Here is a 20795-nt window from a genome sequence, read left to right as displayed (position 1 = left end):
CAATTAATAACGTTTAATAATAATCGAACCTTAGAATAGGTATCTCTATTGTTCATACTTGAGTTTAGTCTAGAAATAATCTAAATCATGACAGTGCCGTTAGAAAACAATAAGAGCCTAGATTATTATTATTAATTATTAAAACGTACATTCATACAAACATTATTATTTGAGTACTAATAATTGGATACTTAGACTTCTTAGATACGTAACTACGTACCTACTTCTAAGTTCATACAGTAATGTTTTCTAAATTAACTAATAAGAAAACAAGTATTATAGCAATTAGATTACTAGATTTCGTTGTAGGAAAATAATAATGTAATTGAAACAATAAACGACGTAAAATCTAGGTTAAGGTCATGGAAAGCCCCCAAGTAATCGATCACAATTAACATTTAGCCATAGAAAAAATTAACTGAGTTTTCATTTAAATTTTCGTGAGGGTAGCTAAGTTGTATTATTGTTTGAAGTTAAGTGTTAACGAACCTATGTCTTCATTCTCCTTTGCTTTGACACTTGCTAGATGTTTCCTAGTTTGCTAGGTTCACAAATTTTGCAATTGACAGTTCAATTCAGCCTGCCTGTCAAAACTAACGAGACTGAAGCCATTATTGCGATTGCTGAAATAGCAGACTTGGTTGCTGTCAAAATAAGTACCCATAACGAGGCAAATCGTAAGCAGTTGGCGATTTTCATGGGTAAACCCCATATGACTTATGTGGATTGTGGAGTATTTAACTATTACACTTGTATAGTTTGACAATATCGTATTATACAATATCTTATGTATGACAATATTGGTTATACTTCTATGGGAATTGACACGATTTACGAAAATCGAAAACTTTCAGAAACATGTTCGCATGCTGTACATTGCATGTTCCTATAAATGGGATAAAATATAACACAATTGATACAGATAATATCTAACTTGACCCTGTTGTCAATTACCTAGTAATTGTGCGGCATTTACTACGCATTAGAGATTTGCAAGCGACTGCACTGTAAGTGGGACGAGCGAGCGTCGACCTCGCGCCCGCCTTCAGGGTTACTAGCCAAGTTATATAACAAATATACAATATACTATGTTAATCTAGTCGGTAGGTTTGAGCCTATGATAGGTCTAGTTGATATTTGAAAAATTTCGAAGCGAAGAACCCACAGCGGCGAAACAATTAAAAATCCTGGGCCTTCCTAATGCTGCAATCTCTAGGTATGTGCTGTGAATTGTGATCCTAGTTCTTCTGTGTAGGTGACACATTTCAACATTTGAGGTACCTACATAGTATTGCAAGTGTCGTAAGTACTAGACAGGTCTATAAACTCATTCAGATGGCCACATGTAGCGAGATGTAGACATAGTCAACGTGTTAAGGTTTTGGCTCCCAGTCAAATCCGCGTATTGGTTATCGGATAATTTAGTGTCAGTAGGGATCAACAACCGCTCTAGTTACCGCTCACGACAACTATTACATTGTTTCTCAGAAAACTGATTATTCAAGTGGAAATTCGTACGAACACTGTCGCTCTACGGCGGTGAAAACGATGGGAAAAATGTCGCGGACACTAAAAGTAAAGACATACAGATAAAGTGCCATTACCGCCCGCAATGAGATTAAAATACTGACGGTGGACGTGAAAAACTTTTAAAGACTCCAGTAATTTAAAAATGTTCGAATAGAAGGCAATATCGAATGTATGCAGAGGAGACGGGCTCGCCGAGATTAAATTGAATTCAGCACCACAAAAACCCGCTCCGCTCGATACCCATGTAGGGATTAAAATTCTCCAAGTGTACTCGCAATAACTTTAAAAAAACTCGTTCGCAAGCACACAAATTGAAACCAGACTACTGGTTTGGCAAACTTACACCATTTATAGGGCTAATGGCTATAAGCGGTGTCGAAAACGCGCATTAAAGAAATAGGCGAAGCCGTTGCACCATAACGATCTCTCACAAGCTAAGGGCTCGCAGTATATGCCTGTATAACACATAATAGAGTAATTACTGTCTTACGAAACGATCGATATCTGGCTCCAGCATGGCACGTCATATTGCGAGTTTTTCTGCGTCAAGAAAGTTGCAGAGCGAGCCCAGGCATCTAGCCCTATTGTATCTATTAACCGTCTACTTTCTTATTTCTTACCATTTACTGTAAACTTAGAAAATGTGGCTCACATTTATTGCTAATTTTATGCGACCGTAACAAATGTAATAGAAACTGCGGAACGATTCTCTACATTTCAGCTGTTACCTACATTTTAGTGTAGGTAGATGTTACCTACATTCTATACCTAAATTTTAAATCCACCGCTTCCATATTATTTTTTTATGAAATAAGGGGGCAAACGAGCAAACGGGTCACCTGATGGAAAGCAACTTCCGTCGCCCATGGACACTCGCAGCATCAGAAGTGCTGCAGGTGCGTTGCCGGCCTTTTAAGAGGGAATAGGGGTAGGGAAGGAAATAGGGGAGGGTAGGGAAGGGAAAAGGGTAGGGGATTGGGCCCCCGGTAAACTCACTCGGCGAAACACAGCGCATGCGCTGTTTCACGCCGGTTTAAAGTTTACTTACTACTTACTAGTCAGTATAAAGTTTACTAGATAATAATTGATTCAAATAAAGTAACTATAGTTTTTATCTTAACCTCGCATCATAAATCAATGAACCAATGAACGGCTATCGGCAATTTAACGGAGCGGTTAGACATTAAAAATAAACCGAAAAATACAATTACCAACAAAACAAATTGATGGTTTATAAAAAAGCAATTTATCGCGTTTGAAGCTTTCAATTCGAATTGGAGTCGGAGCCAAAATGATAAAGCCATTATCTCATTGGAGCAAGACAGAAAAGAAACACATTGCTAATCCATATGGGAAGCCTTGAGCTGGAGATCGGATGTCCAGCTCGGGATTCAGTTACATGGAAGACCGCTCGCGGGCCGCATCTCTCTTACGTAAGTCAATCATTGTAGAATACATAAATATTCAATATACATGCAGCTTCGCTAATCGCTCTTCGATTCCTAATTCTTATCAATGAGCTATTTACTCGGCGAAACATGGCGATAGCGGTCATTGACTCCCTGTCAAAAACTTGTCATTTTCTATATAAACCGCGAATGACAGTGAAGTGTCAGATGTTGTAAATCGCGGCTTTGTATAGAAAATGACAAGTTTTTGCCAGGGAGTCAATGACTGCTACCGCCATGTTTCGTCGAGTACAGTATATCAAAATACGAAATTCTCATGAAATGTCAAACCACCAACATTGACATTTCATGGGGATTTCGTGTAATTTTTGAAAGGGAACGGAAGAGGACAGGAACAAGGAATAAAGCTGCATTTATGCTAAATTGAAATCTTGGTTTATACGACTGAAGAGTTGAGGACTTGAGGTCTAAGGACTGCTTCAACATTTACGAACGGTAAGAACATAACCTAAAATAATTGTAAAATTCAAAATGCAGACAAAGAGCGATTAATTCTTTCAATACTTTCTGAGTAACTTGTGCTTTATCCGTGTAAGCCGTGGGTTATCTGACCATTGCGAAACATGAAGGATGTATCACTGAATCACAAAGAGATAATTTACTTTTAACCATGACATAATTTTGTTCGCATTTCGATAATTCAACATGTAATCAACAGACAACAAGTGAGTTATCTTGACGATATTTTTTGTTCATTGTATTGCGAATTTATAAAGAAAACAGGCCTCTTAAAATAATAGAATAACAAAAACATTTTTTGCTGGTCCGTGTATTGAGGCAAGGTTCATTTGGACTGAACGTAGAGTCATAAGGTGGGTTAAATGTTATGTTAATTTTCTCCTTTCTCGTAATAATGAAAGAAATAGCATAATATTTTAAGACAGAAATAAGAGAAATAACATAATATGTAATAATAATAAATCTTTATTTGCACATACAAAAGAAAAGACATAAAAGCACATAAGAGACAAAAAAAACCAAAAGAAATAACAACAAAACAAAAGTATAAAAAATTACAAAATTGTGCAAAAAGGCGGTCTTACTGCTTTAAGCAGTTTCTTCCAGACAACCGAATTGTATATGTGTAGAATATCTGTATGTATGAGTGTACGTATTTAATCCGGGATAGCTTTTACCCAGACTGGCGCAATGAATAAATTTTAACCTCCCTTAGGTTAAATAGGACGAGCTCAACACGTGGACGGCTCGGAAGTCGGACCAAAACAACTTTATCGAAGATATTATATTTCTCCAACTTAGCACTGACACCAGCAACTATGTTGTTTACTACTTAGTTCCCGCAACTACTAAGAGACTATACTAAGCATTGAAAGGTACTCAGTGGGCAAGTAGATACAGACTACAGTCATGGTCGAAAAACTTTCGAACACCGCTTATGATCTTCGGCCTTCGATCACACATATATTATGTGATCGAAGTTTTCGGCAGTTCTCTTGCTTCTGCATTTCGTCAACATAACACCATTTAACAAAGTCGTCAAATAATAACCGAATATAAGCTACTAGAGTAGCAATTAAAATCGTGGTTAAATCACTTTTGAAATAAAAAATAAAAATAAAAAAATCTTTATTCCAATTTTTAACATTACACAACCACAATAAACAAAAAATACAAAAGAGAAAAAAAAGTGTACATGAGAGAATGTGAAAACAAAGAAAGCACTATCCTAAAATAAAAGTAACAAAATTTGCATATTTAAACAACATAATATTTATGGCAGTGCAATGCCAAAAAATAAGGAAAAGGGGATCGCTCAGGTTTTGACAGCGACAGTCGCCGCTGTCCCTGGTCTTCCGCGAACCCCTACCCCCATAAATCAAGTTACGGAAAAGAAATAAAATAGTTTAAATACAAAAGGTCGATATTAAATATAACATGATACAAGAACCTTAAGGTATTTGTTACAATATTGACATGGTGTAGGGAAATGTTTATGAATAATGTTAATTATCATAAAAATGTAATAAACTTATAAAAAAGAATGTAACGCATGTTAATATGATAATGTACATATAATATATAAATAGGAATAGTTTTTAATAGGTAGGTATATAAATAAAAATATATTTAATATAATATTGTAAACATAAACGACTATTTTACTAGGGCTGGACTAATAATAATTATTTTTTGTTTGCAAATGCAATAAGTGATGCTTGAATTTAAGCTTAAAGTTATCAATAAACTTTACGGCTCTTAGTGGAGGATAGGAGGTTATTCCAGACTTTACTGGCAACGTGTCTAAAGCTTCCTCGAAACGCGGCTGAGTGGTGAGATTGAGTGATAAGCAAGTAGCTCGAGCCCCTGGTGGTCATGGACAGCTGACTGTCACCAGCCCACTGCAATTTATTAAAGAGGTATAGAGGTGTTTTATGCCTGATAACCCCAAAAAGGAGCGTCGCAAAGTGCAGTTGCCTACGATGATCCATATTGAGCCATCTCTCGTTGTTTATGTAAGGAGAAACATGTGTTCTAGGAGGGATGGTCAGACAATACCTAGCACAAGCATTTTGAACTTTTTGTATCATTTTTTTAGATTTAGACATAAGACATGGCCCAGTAACGACATCCGCATAGTTAAGTTTAGAAAGGACAAGTGATTCGCAGACGGTTGTACGTAACTCTTTCGGTAAATATTTTCTTATGTTATACAAAAGTTTTAATCTAAAGAAGCAGCTGCTTACTGTATGCTTTTCAAAACGTAAATTTTCATCCATAACGATTCCTAAATTTTTCGCTTCATTGACTCTTTCAATTTCTTCACCTTTAATGTTCACTGAGAGTAACTGACTATCGCAAATTTTTTTAACTTGAGTTTTGGAACCGAGAACCATATACACCTTTTGGGCATAATGTAATCAATAGCTTTATATGTACTTAACGTTTAAATTAAAAAATAATTGCCACAATAAAAAAAATATTAAAGAATATAAAAAGAAATTTGAAATTGTGCATTGTAGGTAAAAAAAGTTTTTTTTTTAAAAAGGCCTCAGTAATCTCTAGATGTACTGAAACCTTTTTAAAAACTATATTTCCGATTGAAAGCCCCCGCTATCTGGAAGTAAATAAAATTTTTCGAAATGTTGAAAAAAGGAAATTCCAAAACATCGACAGGGATAATCTATAGCGAACCAGTGGTAGAAGCAATATCTTTCACCATTTAATCTAATACTCTTTTGAAAGGTCAAAGAAATTCTCTCTATACTATAATAATAATAATAATAATATCTATGGACGCTTCACACCACGTCAGTCTGGCCCCGTGCTAAGTACCTAAAGGACTTGTGTTACGGGTACCAGACAACGGAAATATATTTAATACTTTTATACTATACATATATTTAAGATTTTTATTAAATCATACACATATTTAATATACATCCAGACCCGGGAACATTGAAAACTTTTTGTTCCGTCGGCGGGATTCGAACCCGCGACCCCCGGCTTGAGCTACCGACGCGCTCACCACTGAGCCACAGAGGTCGTCAATGAAACTTCGCTTCCAAAACAATTTCAAAAAGTAAGTAAACAATAGAAAATTAAAATTTTATTAACTAACTTATCTTCTTGTATTTCTCGTGTCACAGTGTTAGGCCGCGTACTCCTCCGACACGGCTTTACTGATTTTGACCAAATTTTATATGCATAATATTCAGTATAAGAATCGGCTACTGGGTACTTTTTATATTGATAAGTGCATTTGTTGAATAAATAATAGTAAATTATTACAACTCGAGACTGACGGCGACCATTATTTGTGCGACGGGATAGCGATGGACGTTGCCATGGTGACATACTTATTTAGTCACTTCAATAAAATAATACGGACGAAATACTTTATATGGCAAAGAAACGTTTGCCGGGACAGCTAGTATTATAATATAACATCGTATAAAAGAATAAAGAAAGTTTTGTTGGTGAAAAATTCCGCACACGCTATAGAGAACATCGTATATGAGAATCGTTTATAATATGGATGTGACATGGAACCAGTTTGTGCAATCACCGGGGTTACCATGTACAGGAGGAGTCACGAATAATGACCACTTACGAAAACGTGCTGGGCTTGTCTCCGTTATTGATCACGTTGTTTTACTTCGTTATATAAATATAGCCGATTTCCACGACAGATAAATGCTAAGCGGGTTCAGTTTTGACTGTCACAGTTCCAAGGGTTGTATTAAGCTGTCGTTAAGCATGGCTACTACTTTAGAAAACTACGGACGAGTAGGTGCAACCTGTCTCAAAAAACTGTTAGTAAGAATTTCTATTCTCTCATATTTCTATTGTGGCAATGTCAAGCTGTATACTAATAGAGATTAGAGATATTGATAAAAGAAATAAATAATAGTTGAATTAGATCAGCAATTACTTATCAGTTATCACTTATCACCCTTCTAAATCCATACTAATATTATAAATGCGAAAGTGTGTCTGTCTGTTAACCTCTTCACACCGAAACCGCTGAACCGATTTTGCTGATATTTAGCATGGGGATACTTTGAGTACCGGGATAGGACATAGGATACATTTTGTTCCCGGAAAATGTACGGATCCCGCGCAATAAACGAATTTTGGCGCAACAGAATTGCGGGGGTCATCTAGACTCTAGTTAAATATAAATCCCAAGAACTGATGTCAAGAACTCGAATATCTTGTACATAATATTATGTTACATGCATTATCTTTACAAGAGCTCACCAGTTTAACCAAGTAAATGCATAAATATCAGAATGCCACGGTAAGAATCAGAATTATATATGGGAACGGAGAATTATGGAGTTTCCCCCGGTGGGGCACAAACTAGCTACCGACACGCGATGTGAAAGAGACGCCGAGAAAAGCGATAGACCACTTGTTCTAGAGCTAGACTGTTTTGCGTGCAGATGACGCTACATTCTATTACACATAGAAAACCTCCATCGTGGGTATCGCAGACACAATAGATTTTCAATTGTTTTGCGATAGCTGGGTGCCGCTTGGGGATTGATGGGTTAAAGAGAACCCTTAAAGTCTAAAAACAAGCAAAATGCATCTGTTGACAACGATAGAACATGGCAGCGGAGTAATGCAAACATAACAAGAATAAACGAATATGTAACTCAAAAGGACGTTAGTTTTGCAAAAGGGGCAAGGATGCTACGTTTGAGTTAAACTCAATTGGACGCCTACATCCTGGACTCGAGGGAACCGAGACCCAACGTGTTAGCAATTTTAAAGAATTTAAAGCTTTGCTATGTACGTACTAGAACCATTGCTGTTATTTACTGCACGATCCCAAAAAATGATTGTCTTGTTTTTAATTTTTTCGGCGTGCGACTTATAAAAACGGCGAAACTGGACTATTATTCAATCGTCACGACTATAAAAAAGTACTTACTGTAACAGGCGTTGGATCGTAATAAATATCAAACAAACGACGGGTAAAAATAGAATCAGGCACGGCGAGCGGGCGAATGACCGTCGGTTGACATACAGCGGACTCAAGGCCTGGCGGATTAGATGCTGCCAGCAGTGCATACAAATACTAAGCATGCACAACATGGAAAACATCACAACACCGCGGATTTGAATTTAAAACGTCGAATTGTTTTGTTTCCCGAGTAGAATGTAAATTAAGGAATATGATTTTGAACGAGGAAAACATCCCTCCTGAAATACTGAATAATATAAAATATGATAGCAATAGCTTTGCTACGAAGGAAATGAGTTACTTTACCTTATGGGCTAAAAAATACCTCAGAACCTAATTGCAATTTGAAAGAGGAGCAACCACAAATTATTATAATTATTATAAATAACTAACTGTCCCGGTGAACTTCGTGTCACTTTAAACCTTCCCTGGACTTCTACGAATATTTTAAGACTAAAATTAGCCCAATCCGTTTAGCCGTTTTCGAGTTTTAGCGCGACTAACACATTTGAAAATCCATTTTTATATATAAGATAACTAGCTATCTGACCGAGCTTTGCTCGGTATTCGATAAAACACGAATAAAATGACATTTTCTGAAAATGATTCCTAGCTAGATCGATTTATCGCCCACGAAACCCCGTTTATACTAAATTTCATGAAAATCGTTGAAGCCGATTCCAAGATTCCAATTATATATTTATATATATACAAGAAATGCTCGTTTAAAGATATAAGATAGGTCGAGTGAGAGACTAGAGAGCATTTTTGGAACGCACTCACAAAACATTTTACCAACAATTGTCAAAAGATGGCCGTAAAAAACGTAGTGACGCGATTAAATTACGCGAGAGTTACTTTTATTCGGTACAAAATGTCGAGGGTGGCGGACTGGCTGGTCCCGCGGCGGCGTTTTATCGCGAAGTGTCGCCCCTGATATATTTATAGCACTCAGACTCACCCTCGTAAATATTTTGGAAACATTATCATGTCGCGCACTATAAAAAGATGAGATTACAACTGATTTACCTATCTTGAGTTTTATGACAACGGATAAGTGATGACTTAGATCCATCATCTATGTTAGCACAAAAAGACGTGTATCAAAAGGATTGTTTTACTAGAACTCAACCGTAGTAACTTCTAGATCAAGGCACAAGTCTAAATAGTACAACTTCGGCTAATATAAAAATTAGCCTAGGGCTTATGCAAAAAGCCACCAATGTTGATAATAGTGACAGTAAAAGTAGAGTTGTCTTGAGTAAGAAATGAAGACAAACCTATTTTACAGTAACTGTAGCAAAATTAATAATTATGCAGATTAAAAAATTATGATTAAATAGTTCACATTTTCTTATAAGCGAGGGACTCTCCTTTCTAAAGGATGTATAAGTACCTTACAGATAATAGTTTAAATGAAAGTACGTTACAAGATAAGGAAGTCACAAGTGGAGTAATTTTTCTTGTTACAAATCGATTGTAATTGCTGCAATTGAATGTCATTATTTACTTACAATAAATTTAGTATAAGACGATGTTACAAAAAGTGTTTGAGTCGGGCAAACAAATGTGGTCTCTATAATCGAATTGTAGAGTCTAGTTTACGACGCGCGAACAAATTATAGCTTGACATTGTAGTAGTTTTTCTAAAAGAATATGCTCGCAAGTGATGATTCATATGCAGATGTTCTTCCGATGGATCTTAAGTTGCCTTTATTAATAAAAACAGATGTCGTTCAAAACTTGTTTTTTTTTAAATGAAATAAGGGGGAAAACGAGCAAACGGGTCACCTGATGGAAAGCAACTTCCGTCGCCCATGGACACTCGCAGATCAGAAGAGCTGCAGGTGCCTTGCCGGCCTTTTAAGAGGGAATAGGGTAAAAGGTCAAAGGTAGGGAAGGGAAGGGAATAGGGGAGGGTAGGGAATGGAATAGGGGAGGGTAAGGAAGGGAATAGGGTAGGGGATTGGGCCTCCGGTAAGCTCACTCACTCGGCGAAACACAGCGCAAGCGCTGTTTCACGCCGGTATTCTGTGAGAACGCGGTATTTCTCCGGTCGAGCCGGCCCATTCGTGCCGAAGCATGGCTCTCACACGTATAAATTTAATGTAGTATTGAAATTTTATAATGTTGTATTGAAATTTTAAAAGACGTACCTTAATTTGATATGAGTTGACTTTGTGCTTCGGTAGAAGGTTGAAGGTAGAAAAGTCCAATCTTCTAGAAAATATCCCATTCGCGCCAGCTCCAGCTCTACAAAGATAAGAAAATAAATAAATTAAAGAAAATATAATGAAAGAAAATCGGCCAAGTGCGAGTTGGACTCGCGCACGAAGGGTTCCGTACCATTATAGTGCAAAAATAGGTAAAAAATGTGTTTTTTGTATGGGGCTCCCATAATTATTTATTTTATTTAAATTTTATTATTAATTATCAAAATGTTCAACTGCCTACCCATTGCCATTATTAATATGGAGCAAAAAATAGCAAAAAAAATACGTTCGTTGTATGGGAGCCCGTAACAAATATTTATTTTATTTTGTTTTTAGTATTTGTTGTTATAGCGGCAACAGATACTCACAATCTGTAAAAATTTCAGAAATCTAGCTATAGCGGTTCTTATGATACAGCCTGGAGACAGACAGAGGGTCAGACAGACGGACAGACAGCTGACATTGAAGTCCTAAGACTTAGTAATAGGGTCCCGTTTTTTACCCTCTGGGTACGGAATCCTAAAAAAAACCACATAAAAGTAGAATAAATAGTAGCCTAAAAAGCAGATGTTTAAGTTCACGCAGTAAAAAATATAAGTTGTTGCAATTTACTACATAATATATTCGCAACAATGTCTTTTACAATGGAATATCTGCTAAGTCTTAGTTTACGACTTCGCCATCCTCCTATTTCCCGTCAAAGACGTGCCATCCGTCAGGAAAAAGAGTAGTTATTATACACAAATGCTGTTCATGAGTCATTTCGACGTCGCTAAAAAAATATTGCTTAGTTGCAAAATATGGTTTTATTAGGATTTATTTCCAAGTTTAAAACGATTTAACATGAGAAGCAAATCAAAATTTAATGTGTTGTGTTCTATAAATTGAATAAATTCTGACAATCATATTACTAAGAAAGAAACAATTGAAGGTTGGACTTAAATCTAAAAAAATGTTCAATAAACAGTGCACGTAGTATCGAGTAATGGTAATTTATCCACGTGACGTGACTCTAAATAGGGTCCAGGCGTGGCCAAGTTAAATATATTGGTTGTAAGCAAAATTAAAAATAAAATATGTAAAATCTTCAACCTACTAAGTACTAAGGTAAAAGCACTAATGGCAGACGCTTTAAGGAAACATGGAACATTTGAATGTTGTAAAATATATATTTATGAAAATAAAGGATTGATAAATTCTTCCATGTCTTCAGTAACTCTTACAAAATAAAACTATTATGATTATTCACTGACAAATCAATTAAAAAATAAATTATTGGTCTTTTTGTAAACTTAATAACAACTAATAGATGACATCACAGAAAACGAACATCACTAATAGTAGACACCAATATGAACTAATAGTTGACATAGAACTTAACATTACATTTAACATTTTTCCTATTATTAGGTCTTTATTTGCCGTTTTTTCAAAAGATTTCATTTACTTCATCATAGTAACTATGTGTATATGAAATATTATCCACGTTGTCTCCAGATTCTATCCATTCTTCTTCCATGCTGAAACTATCTTTCTTTTATATTTTTATTTTTCATATATTTTTTCCTAGCAAATTTATTTTCAGTCTTTACCTCTTCTTTTTTCTTCTTTATTTTCTCAGCTCTCCTTTTTCTTCTTTTTACTGCTAAAAAACTAAAGCAATCGATTTTTAAGATCAGACAAGGTCTAATATGTCAATTTTCAGGTACGGTAGTTTTAATTTGTTAGCTTGTTAATAGAATTATATTTTCAGAGAATATTGATGATATTTGCAGTAGAATAAACTACAAAATAACTATAGTATGTATTGCAAAATGATGATATGAGTTCCATGTCATCTATTAGGTTTTTTAACATTTTCAAGAACTAATAGTAGACACCCTTTATATTGTGAGGGAAAATGGATAAAAAATCATAAATAAACATTAATTAGTGTAAACAACATGACCATTAATCCAATGAAATCAATAGAAATTACAAAAAATCAAATAAATGTATTCAAAACTTACGTGCAAAATTTCGCCTTCCATAACCTATTTGCTAAGAAATTGCCGAGCGCGAGTTGACGCGGTCACATTTTTTACGAAAACTGATCCCATTTTAAAATTTTGTTCCCGAAGGCGTCCCTAATATATTTTTTCACGTCAACAGATAGCTTGAGAAGCTTATAAAATTTACAGTGTTGAGAAAAAATTAGACTAATTCTTATTTTTATGGTATTTTTGTCGTAAGTGTCATCTATTAGTTCCGAGTCTACCATTAGTGCTCTTACCTTAATACTTACTAAAAAAAAGAAAAAAAAAAACACGATGTGATTTTCGACATGTTAATTGAGGAATAAATGAGGAAAAATCTCCAAGAATCACTCTACTTAACATTAGTCTCGTATTAAAACATTTACATTCACCGAATGCACTTAAAAACGTTAAATAAGTAGAGTAAACAGTACGCGCAGCAAAATAAACTTCAAGGTTGCGCGAAAAAACTTGTTTTTTCATTGCCAAGGCCAGGCGAATTAGATACCGGCTCTCGTATCTGGTTGGGGCGTGTCAACAGACCATTGTGTTTACATTTTAAACGATAAAAAATATTACTTTATCGTCGTGAATATTATATATTTTATGACTTTCCAGAAATAGTTTCACGACTATGATTTTAAATGTATATTATATACTTTTAGGCAAGCACATTATTAAAAATCACATATTTAAAGAACCAAGAGACGATTTAGAATATTCTGGTTCCTTTTTTATTTCCTCACACTCTCTGATCAACTTATGTATCAGACAAAAGTTAATTACAAAGTTTCTCTACATCCTCTAATCGATTTAACTAAGTGCAAAGCTTCCCAGTTCATAAAATAAATATTATTGTTTTATCCATAGTACTACAAACTGCTAAGTAGCAAACAGTACAAAATTTCATAGAATTAGCGCTTTGATAAATTGAGATCTATTCTCTAATCAAGGTTAGGTAATAGGCTCTCTGTAAGTCTAGTTGTAAAGAACCTAATGAATTCTAATCAAACGACAAAGTCACTAGAAACCTCTTGACTGGCACAACGACTGGAGATCAACGATTTGCATACATAATTGAACAGAATGAATTGCGATTCCGAGAAGAAATAATGGATTTCTCAGAATACCTACCCCAGAAGTGTCAAAAGTTTCAACCGCACACAACACGATTTCAACATTTTTGTTTTTCATTAATGAGGCTGTCAAATTTAATAGTGATTCATGTATAGTCGTTTTACAAATTGTCTGCGCTACGAAAACAAAATTAATATACAATTCGTGTATGTGTGAGTGAGTACCCAAGACGTGACCAACGAAGCACTAAACTACGCAACTAATTTCCATATAAAAATTAGGGGAATGCTCGGACGCGACAGGAAGTGCGCCCGACGTAATATAGGTAACCTTGAGAAAACAATGCTTTGCTTATTCTAATGATAAACACCAAAAAAACAATGTCCCAGTTCCGCTCGTGTGTATTTCGACGTTACTACTACCGACCTCGGGCCGAGGCTTGTGGATTGTGATTTTAATCCAGAAACGTAAGGCCAGGGGAGATATTATCTCGATCATGTTATTAAGCTCAACACGACGTCCGTTTATTTATAGCTCTCAAATGTGAATTTACATAAAACACAGTATTCGCATTGATTTAAATAAATTTATTTATTAATAAACGTGTGAGCGACGCCATGGTTGTGAATCGACGATAACAAAAGCTCACTATTTATTGAAACGACGTAATTTAACCAGCGGAATAATGCCGGAGCTTTCAAAACCGAAGACAAGCAACAAGCGTGGTCCTATCGGTGATCACAATCAGGAAAACGAGATGCAAACGAAATAGAGCGATCACGAAGCGAGTCCATGAAGTTTCAAATGCCAAACAAAAAGGTTGTTTACTAGATTTTTTTGATCCAATAGTGAATGCAATATGGAGGAAATGGCCTTGAGCGCTAAACAAAAATAGCGATGTTTGTGTCGACGCGAATTTATGCGTGGTATCAGTAGACGGGTCGCGTATTATACAATTTATATAGCGTTGTTTACGATTCTGTTGTTTGTGCCTTGTCTTTATTATAACTTGTTGATAATAGCGCTGGTTAGATTTTTATTGCAAAATGTAAATTATGTCTGCAACGTGATTCCCCGAGCGACACACAATCTGATACTGACATAAACGTAATAATATTTATTTAGAGCAGTTAGGTAAGTGTCATAAAAATCTGACTAACGTGCAAATATGACACTTAAAAACTTGTCTATCGCCAATCGTCATCAGCGTCGTGTTAGATTGTGTAATGTGGCCTGTGGGGTACACTTTGCTAAAAATTGCACGTGCGACCTTCCCATGTTTCAATATCTTTTATCTATCAGTAATGAAATTACATTTTAATATAATAAGCGCTTAATATTCATAGCGATTGTATTTAAATTGTCTGGCGAGCGCCAATGGGTATCATTGTATTGAAATATTTCACTATTATAGCTGTCCAAACTATCGGCTATCGACGGAGGGAGCTTAACTGCGTACAGAAGCCGTCTGGTAAGTTGGCAGATAAGCTGGAAGTCTATTGTGATTTGAAAGTAGACACCTAGTCGTAGCTGGGAACCGGTCCCAGACTTTCTCATTCAGTTCGGCCCACGATAACCGGCTTCGCTCTTGGACGGATTGGGATCGTGTTTCGTTTTGTACTACTATTTGTAACGAGCCATTGTAAATTGGTTTTCCATCTGCAAAATTATACTCAATTTCGAGCACACATTTTTCGAGATAGGTTTGGTATTACATTTTATTTGCTGTTTTTATTGAGCAAATATTTTCATTTTTCTGGCTCACAGTTTTGGTTAAGTATGTGATTTCAAAGCCATTTCGCTAACCAAATTACTTTAGTGCAAAATTCAGGTAGAGCTAAATGCTAATATGAAAATTTAATTTAAAACCCTCTTGTAAAAGTGACCCTTTAAGTCCGCTTGGAATTTTGGGACTGCGGTTTTCATTTTAATCGACTTACACCTAATTTTATTCAGGTCCCACCATAATGTAGGGTCCAAAATCCAAATTACACGACGTTAGAGAATTATAGAGAACTTTTGGGATTATTCACAAAATTATGGAGATCACTTTGTATTATAAGTTAAGTTTCAATTAATATTTTGAACTTTTAAGACAATTTTTGTTCTTTTTTGTTGGCACAAAAAATCGCTAACTGATAGATCTTTATTTCTGTTAACCCTAAGAAGCTCCATGGATCTCTGTGACCCGCGCCTACGTAATTAGAAGGTAGCTCGTATTTACCTGTCAGTTGTCACTGAGTCAATAGGCATTGAGTTATCGCTCCGTCTACCGAGTAGGCTGTAACTTATAAATGTTAAGCGCAAATAATTTAAATCCATGCTTTAAATGCCGTAGAAAATGTATTAATCAACGTGCCTCGCCAGTCACCAACTCACCACTCACTGTTAGAGATTGTTTTAAGGGTTCCGTACCCAAAGGGTAAAAACGGGTCTGTATGTCTCCAGGCTGTAACTGAAGAACGGTAATAGCTAGAGTTCTGAAATTTTCACAGATTGTGTATATTTGTTGCCGCTATAACAACATATATATAAAATATAAAAACAAAATAAAATAATATTTAAGGGGGCTCCCAAACAACAAACGTGTTTTTTTTGCCTTCTTTGCTTAATATCAATAATAGTAACAGGTAGGTACTTGAATTTTTGACACAATCCTTAGTTTTATGTATACTTTAATAATAATATTAATATTAAATAAAAAATTAAGAGGGGCTCCCATACAAAAAACACAAACGTTGGCCTAATTTTGCTCTATAATGGTACGGAACCCTTCGTGCGCGAGTCCGACTCGCACTTGGCCGATTATTTAGATTTTGACGTTGGTATATTTAATATAGCTAAGGATAAAAAGTGTAATAATACTATAAAAGTAACAATTAAGTCATTAGAAGTGCATAGCTAAGATATATTGATCCAACTTCAATAAAATATAGAGTTCAGAGGGGTAAAAAATATTATTTTAAACGAGAATTCAAACCGCTTTGGTAACAAAAAGAAGTAAGTGATGCATATAAAACTAGTTCTAGTGCACACATAATTTAACAATACATTTAAAATGATGACAAAAACGTGTTTTAATTAAAAAGTTTTTATTATTCATATGCAAATTCTCGTAAGTGTTACGTAACATTAAACGTAATTATACTGCACAGGTGCTTTGGAAACTAGCTTAGTAAACAATTACAGGTTTGTTTACAGGAACTCACCCGCGAAATCCGAACGTGTGAACATTGATGGAATATATAGTAGATATAAGGAGGACCATCTCCAGGATAGAGAAGTCTCTCTTGTGCACGTAACTCTCTTCTTACCCTAGCTTGGTACTACTAATATATATTCTGTGCCCTAGCGCCCCTTTGAACGGTTCTCCGTTAGTAGTCCTTACTTCTACGCTCCATACGGCACACCTGATGCTGCTTGATGTAAATTACAATAATAAAGCTATTAATGCGATTACGTGATATATCGCAAACGAGATCCGGACAAAAAACAATTGGAACAAGTTGAGTAAATATTTTTTGTGCCTCATTTTTGTCTACCCATTAAATCGTATCTGATAAAACAGTACCCTATAATTTAATATTTCATTTATATTGTTCGTTTTGAAGTTCAAAGATAACTTAACTGCTTTTGTTCTTAGATCGTAATTAAATAGCAGTTTGATCTATGTTAGATGAGATTTGTCTGATACTTATTTAATTTTCAATAATATAAGTACTTAACGAGGTTATTTTTATAAGATACGTATAATATTAGATATTATTGAATATATTTTAAGCTAGTACCTAATTGTACTAGCTTAAAATTTATCGACATAAAATAGCCTGGAATAATATAAAAAAAAATAAAATACAAGAAAAACTGCCCGAACATAACAGCTCAATTTCAAAATATCTAGGGTAATATTTCTTAAAAATATGGAACAACATGATTGTAAGTTATAATTTTATGATTTATGAGTTGTGAATCATATTTTATTATATTTACGAACATAAATGCTAATAAAATACTAAAGCAATAATAATAAACACCTCAGTTTAGTTTCGGCGCCAAATGTTACAAAATGCGTTGTTAAATATCATTTTTAACGGCCGACCGACGGAATTAAGTTATTCCGGTTTCAGTTCGGACCGGGTGAGATAATCCAAGGTTCAAGATAAAGGTGTACTCGAGATAAACCGAAGTTGAAGAATTGAAGTTATTCGTTACAACGTCTGGCACAAAAATGAGTAAGCCTAGAATGTAAACAATATAGACCTTGGCCTCGAGCACACAATGGGCCCCACTAAATTCGATTACCTAATACGCGGCGCGGCATCGCTCACGATTTTTTACCACCACCGCGGTACGTTCACTAGTTCACGGTTCGTCAGTAACTCAGTACTGAGTTAAACATTTTGCGTTAACCTCGTAAATAACTTTATTTAGGAAAAAAATTTGGTTTTGCTGTCACCAGTACCTAATAATTATTGAGATACAAGTCTGCCTAAAGTCTAAAATCTAAAGTAAAATTATAATTTCCAAAGAAAAATATATCTTCGATTAAGTACAAGTATCTATACATAAAAAAGCAAATTTTTGTTAATACTAGATTTATAAACCTATGTTATGCTAATTAAACAAAACTGCTAACTACATAACAAAAATTAGATCTACGCTACAGCTAGCTGTAATCTTGTTCAATCAAGCATTGCAAGAATAATCTATAAAAAGCGATCATTAATTAAACGACACTAAAAATCTTTTAACGGGGTCATTTTAATTAATGGAAGGTTAGAAACTCCGAAATAATTTGAAACGTATTAAACCATAATTAGAATTCCGAAAAGTGTACAGTATCGACAACAAAGCGCCGATGTTCTAGGGTTATCTCAAGGTAAAATTCCCTTTATTCATTATGAGCTTCCAAATATTTCTTTGAAGTTTGATATTTATGCCGGACAAAGAACATAATATTATTTTGATATCGTTTTATCCAATGTTCCGTGGATTTTAGATCTTGTAATAATTTGGACGTAATCTGCCTTAGTTGACGACTTAAGAACCGGAGTAATCCAAATTACATTTTTGGTGTAGGTACTTACATGGATTTTATACACTGACTTCAAGTAAAAATATATATTTTTTTAAATTGTGTATGAAATCCATTTGGCAAAAATGTCACTTACATCACTCTGGTTCTAATGTTGGGCAAGTCTCGACGAAAATTGTTCCCGTAACTAACGGGTAATAAAAATAATTAGGCAATTTGGAGAATCGCGCGGAGGCGTGTTTTACAATCTTTAACCATCTTGAGTGCTCATTGTATGTAAAAGTATATTAAATAGAGCGTATCTAAATTATGATCGTGATTATTTTTTATATATAACGATATCGCCTCGTTTCTTGTAGGTTATTTTAATATTAATATTGTAAATCTCAAAATAATCTTAGTAATACAAAAACTATCATCGCACCTAAAGATTTCATCTAGATTTTAAATCAAACTGAATAAGATTTATGCCAATTCCATGCAAATAAACGACGAAGAAAATAACAATTTTCCGCGCCCGAAGAAATAGTATAATCTAGCTTGTTATTCAGAACGTCAATTAAATAGAACCGTTATCGCTTTATAGCAAAATACATTTAAATTAGATGATATCCTGGGTGAAGTAGACGAACCAGTTTCACGCATTCACTAAACAACATAATAGAACTCATTTTGCCAACGTGTTTTACACAAACCGGAATAATTTTCATAATTGTATGTAGATTATGTCTTATATGCCGGCTACTATAGTACCTACATAAGGTTTTTCGAAAATATTTAGAGCTCCAGAAAAAATAGGTGTAGATAAAACCATAACATAAATAATTTTAATTTGTAGAACTTACAATTCAGATTACATACAGTTGGGATTAAGAGAAACATCAAATGTTGCTAAACTGGCTAAAGTTATAGAAGATATTTTGAATTAAGTATAGATGAGAATTATAAGTGAACCAAAATCCTAAATATGTTGTCGAAAAAACATTTTAAATTTAGATATTGAGTATACAGGGTGTAACAAAACTAAGAAATAATACATTATGGTGTGTACTGTGTTACATCATTACATGTATTCCTTGTGGAGAGTTCACTGTGAAAGTAGCAGCGCTGAAAAACCAAATTTTTTATTACTTTTGTATGGGCAATGCCCCAGCGTCACGAATAACACCAGAGATTCCCCGTGTAGTTAATAATCAAAGGATTCCCCATACAAAACTGAAAAAAATGTTGGTCTTTCAGCACTGCTACTTTCACACTAAACTCTCTACAGGGAACACATGCACACCCTAAAGTATTATCACTTAGTTTTGTTACACACTGTATATCCATCCATATTCAGCTCTATTGACAAATCAAACGCATGCATTTATCTGCAGAACTAAACAGTTGTAAATTATGTTAATTTATTATCATCTATTATAGCCGTCGGATGACTGTACTAGTCTGTACCTAATGGATCTATTATTAGCTCGTAGTTCGTACTTGTAGGGCGAGGCGGTTATCTAATAAACTTTATTTACTTACGTGTAGTTTAATGGTAACATAAAAATATTTGCTACGCAGTTATCGCTATATCCCCTTATTACTAAAAATATTTACATAGCAATACCAGGACTGCTTGTCTTTATCTGGCACGCTGGAAAGTAACTGGCACACAAAGACAGCGAACATTGAATAAGCTATAGCACGCTGTGTTTTTATAAGTGAGAGAGATAGAATACACCTGACATTCAAATAATCGGCCAAGTGCGAGTTGGACTCGCGCACGAAGGGTTCCGTACCATTATTGAGCAAAATTAGGCCAAAATTTGTGTTTTTTGTATGGGAGCCCCCTTTAATATTTTATTTTAATATAAGTATTAAAGCACACACAAAGACTTTGAGAAAAATTCAAGTACCTACCTGTTGCCATGATTGATTTAGAGCAAAAAAAACCGGCCAAGTGCGAGTCGGACTCGCGCACCGAGGGTTCCGTACAAACCTGCAAGGTTTACAAAGTTCGTTCATTACGACAATCGAGTC

General features: G+C 34.9%; 1 protein-coding gene across 1 annotated transcript in view; it reads right to left on the bottom strand.

The window, feature by feature from the left end:
• The window catches only part of LOC121735502 (headcase protein), a 79340-nt gene that overhangs the window by 35874 nt on the left and 22671 nt on the right, over positions 1 to 20795 (bottom strand). Inside the window, exon 2 of the mRNA XM_042126352.1 lies at positions 10590 to 10686. Within this exon, the coding sequence (XP_041982286.1) occupies positions 10590 to 10686 (97 nt within the window). The remainder of the gene's footprint in view (positions 1 to 10589; positions 10687 to 20795) is intronic.

The sequence above is a fragment of the Aricia agestis genome, chromosome 2 (assembly GCF_905147365.1).
Source record: "Aricia agestis chromosome 2, ilAriAges1.1, whole genome shotgun sequence".
In the NCBI taxonomy this organism is placed as follows: Eukaryota; Metazoa; Arthropoda; class Insecta; order Lepidoptera; family Lycaenidae; genus Aricia; species Aricia agestis.
The sequence above is the reverse complement of the archived record's forward strand: the minus strand, read 5'-3'. Positions and strand labels throughout refer to the sequence as shown.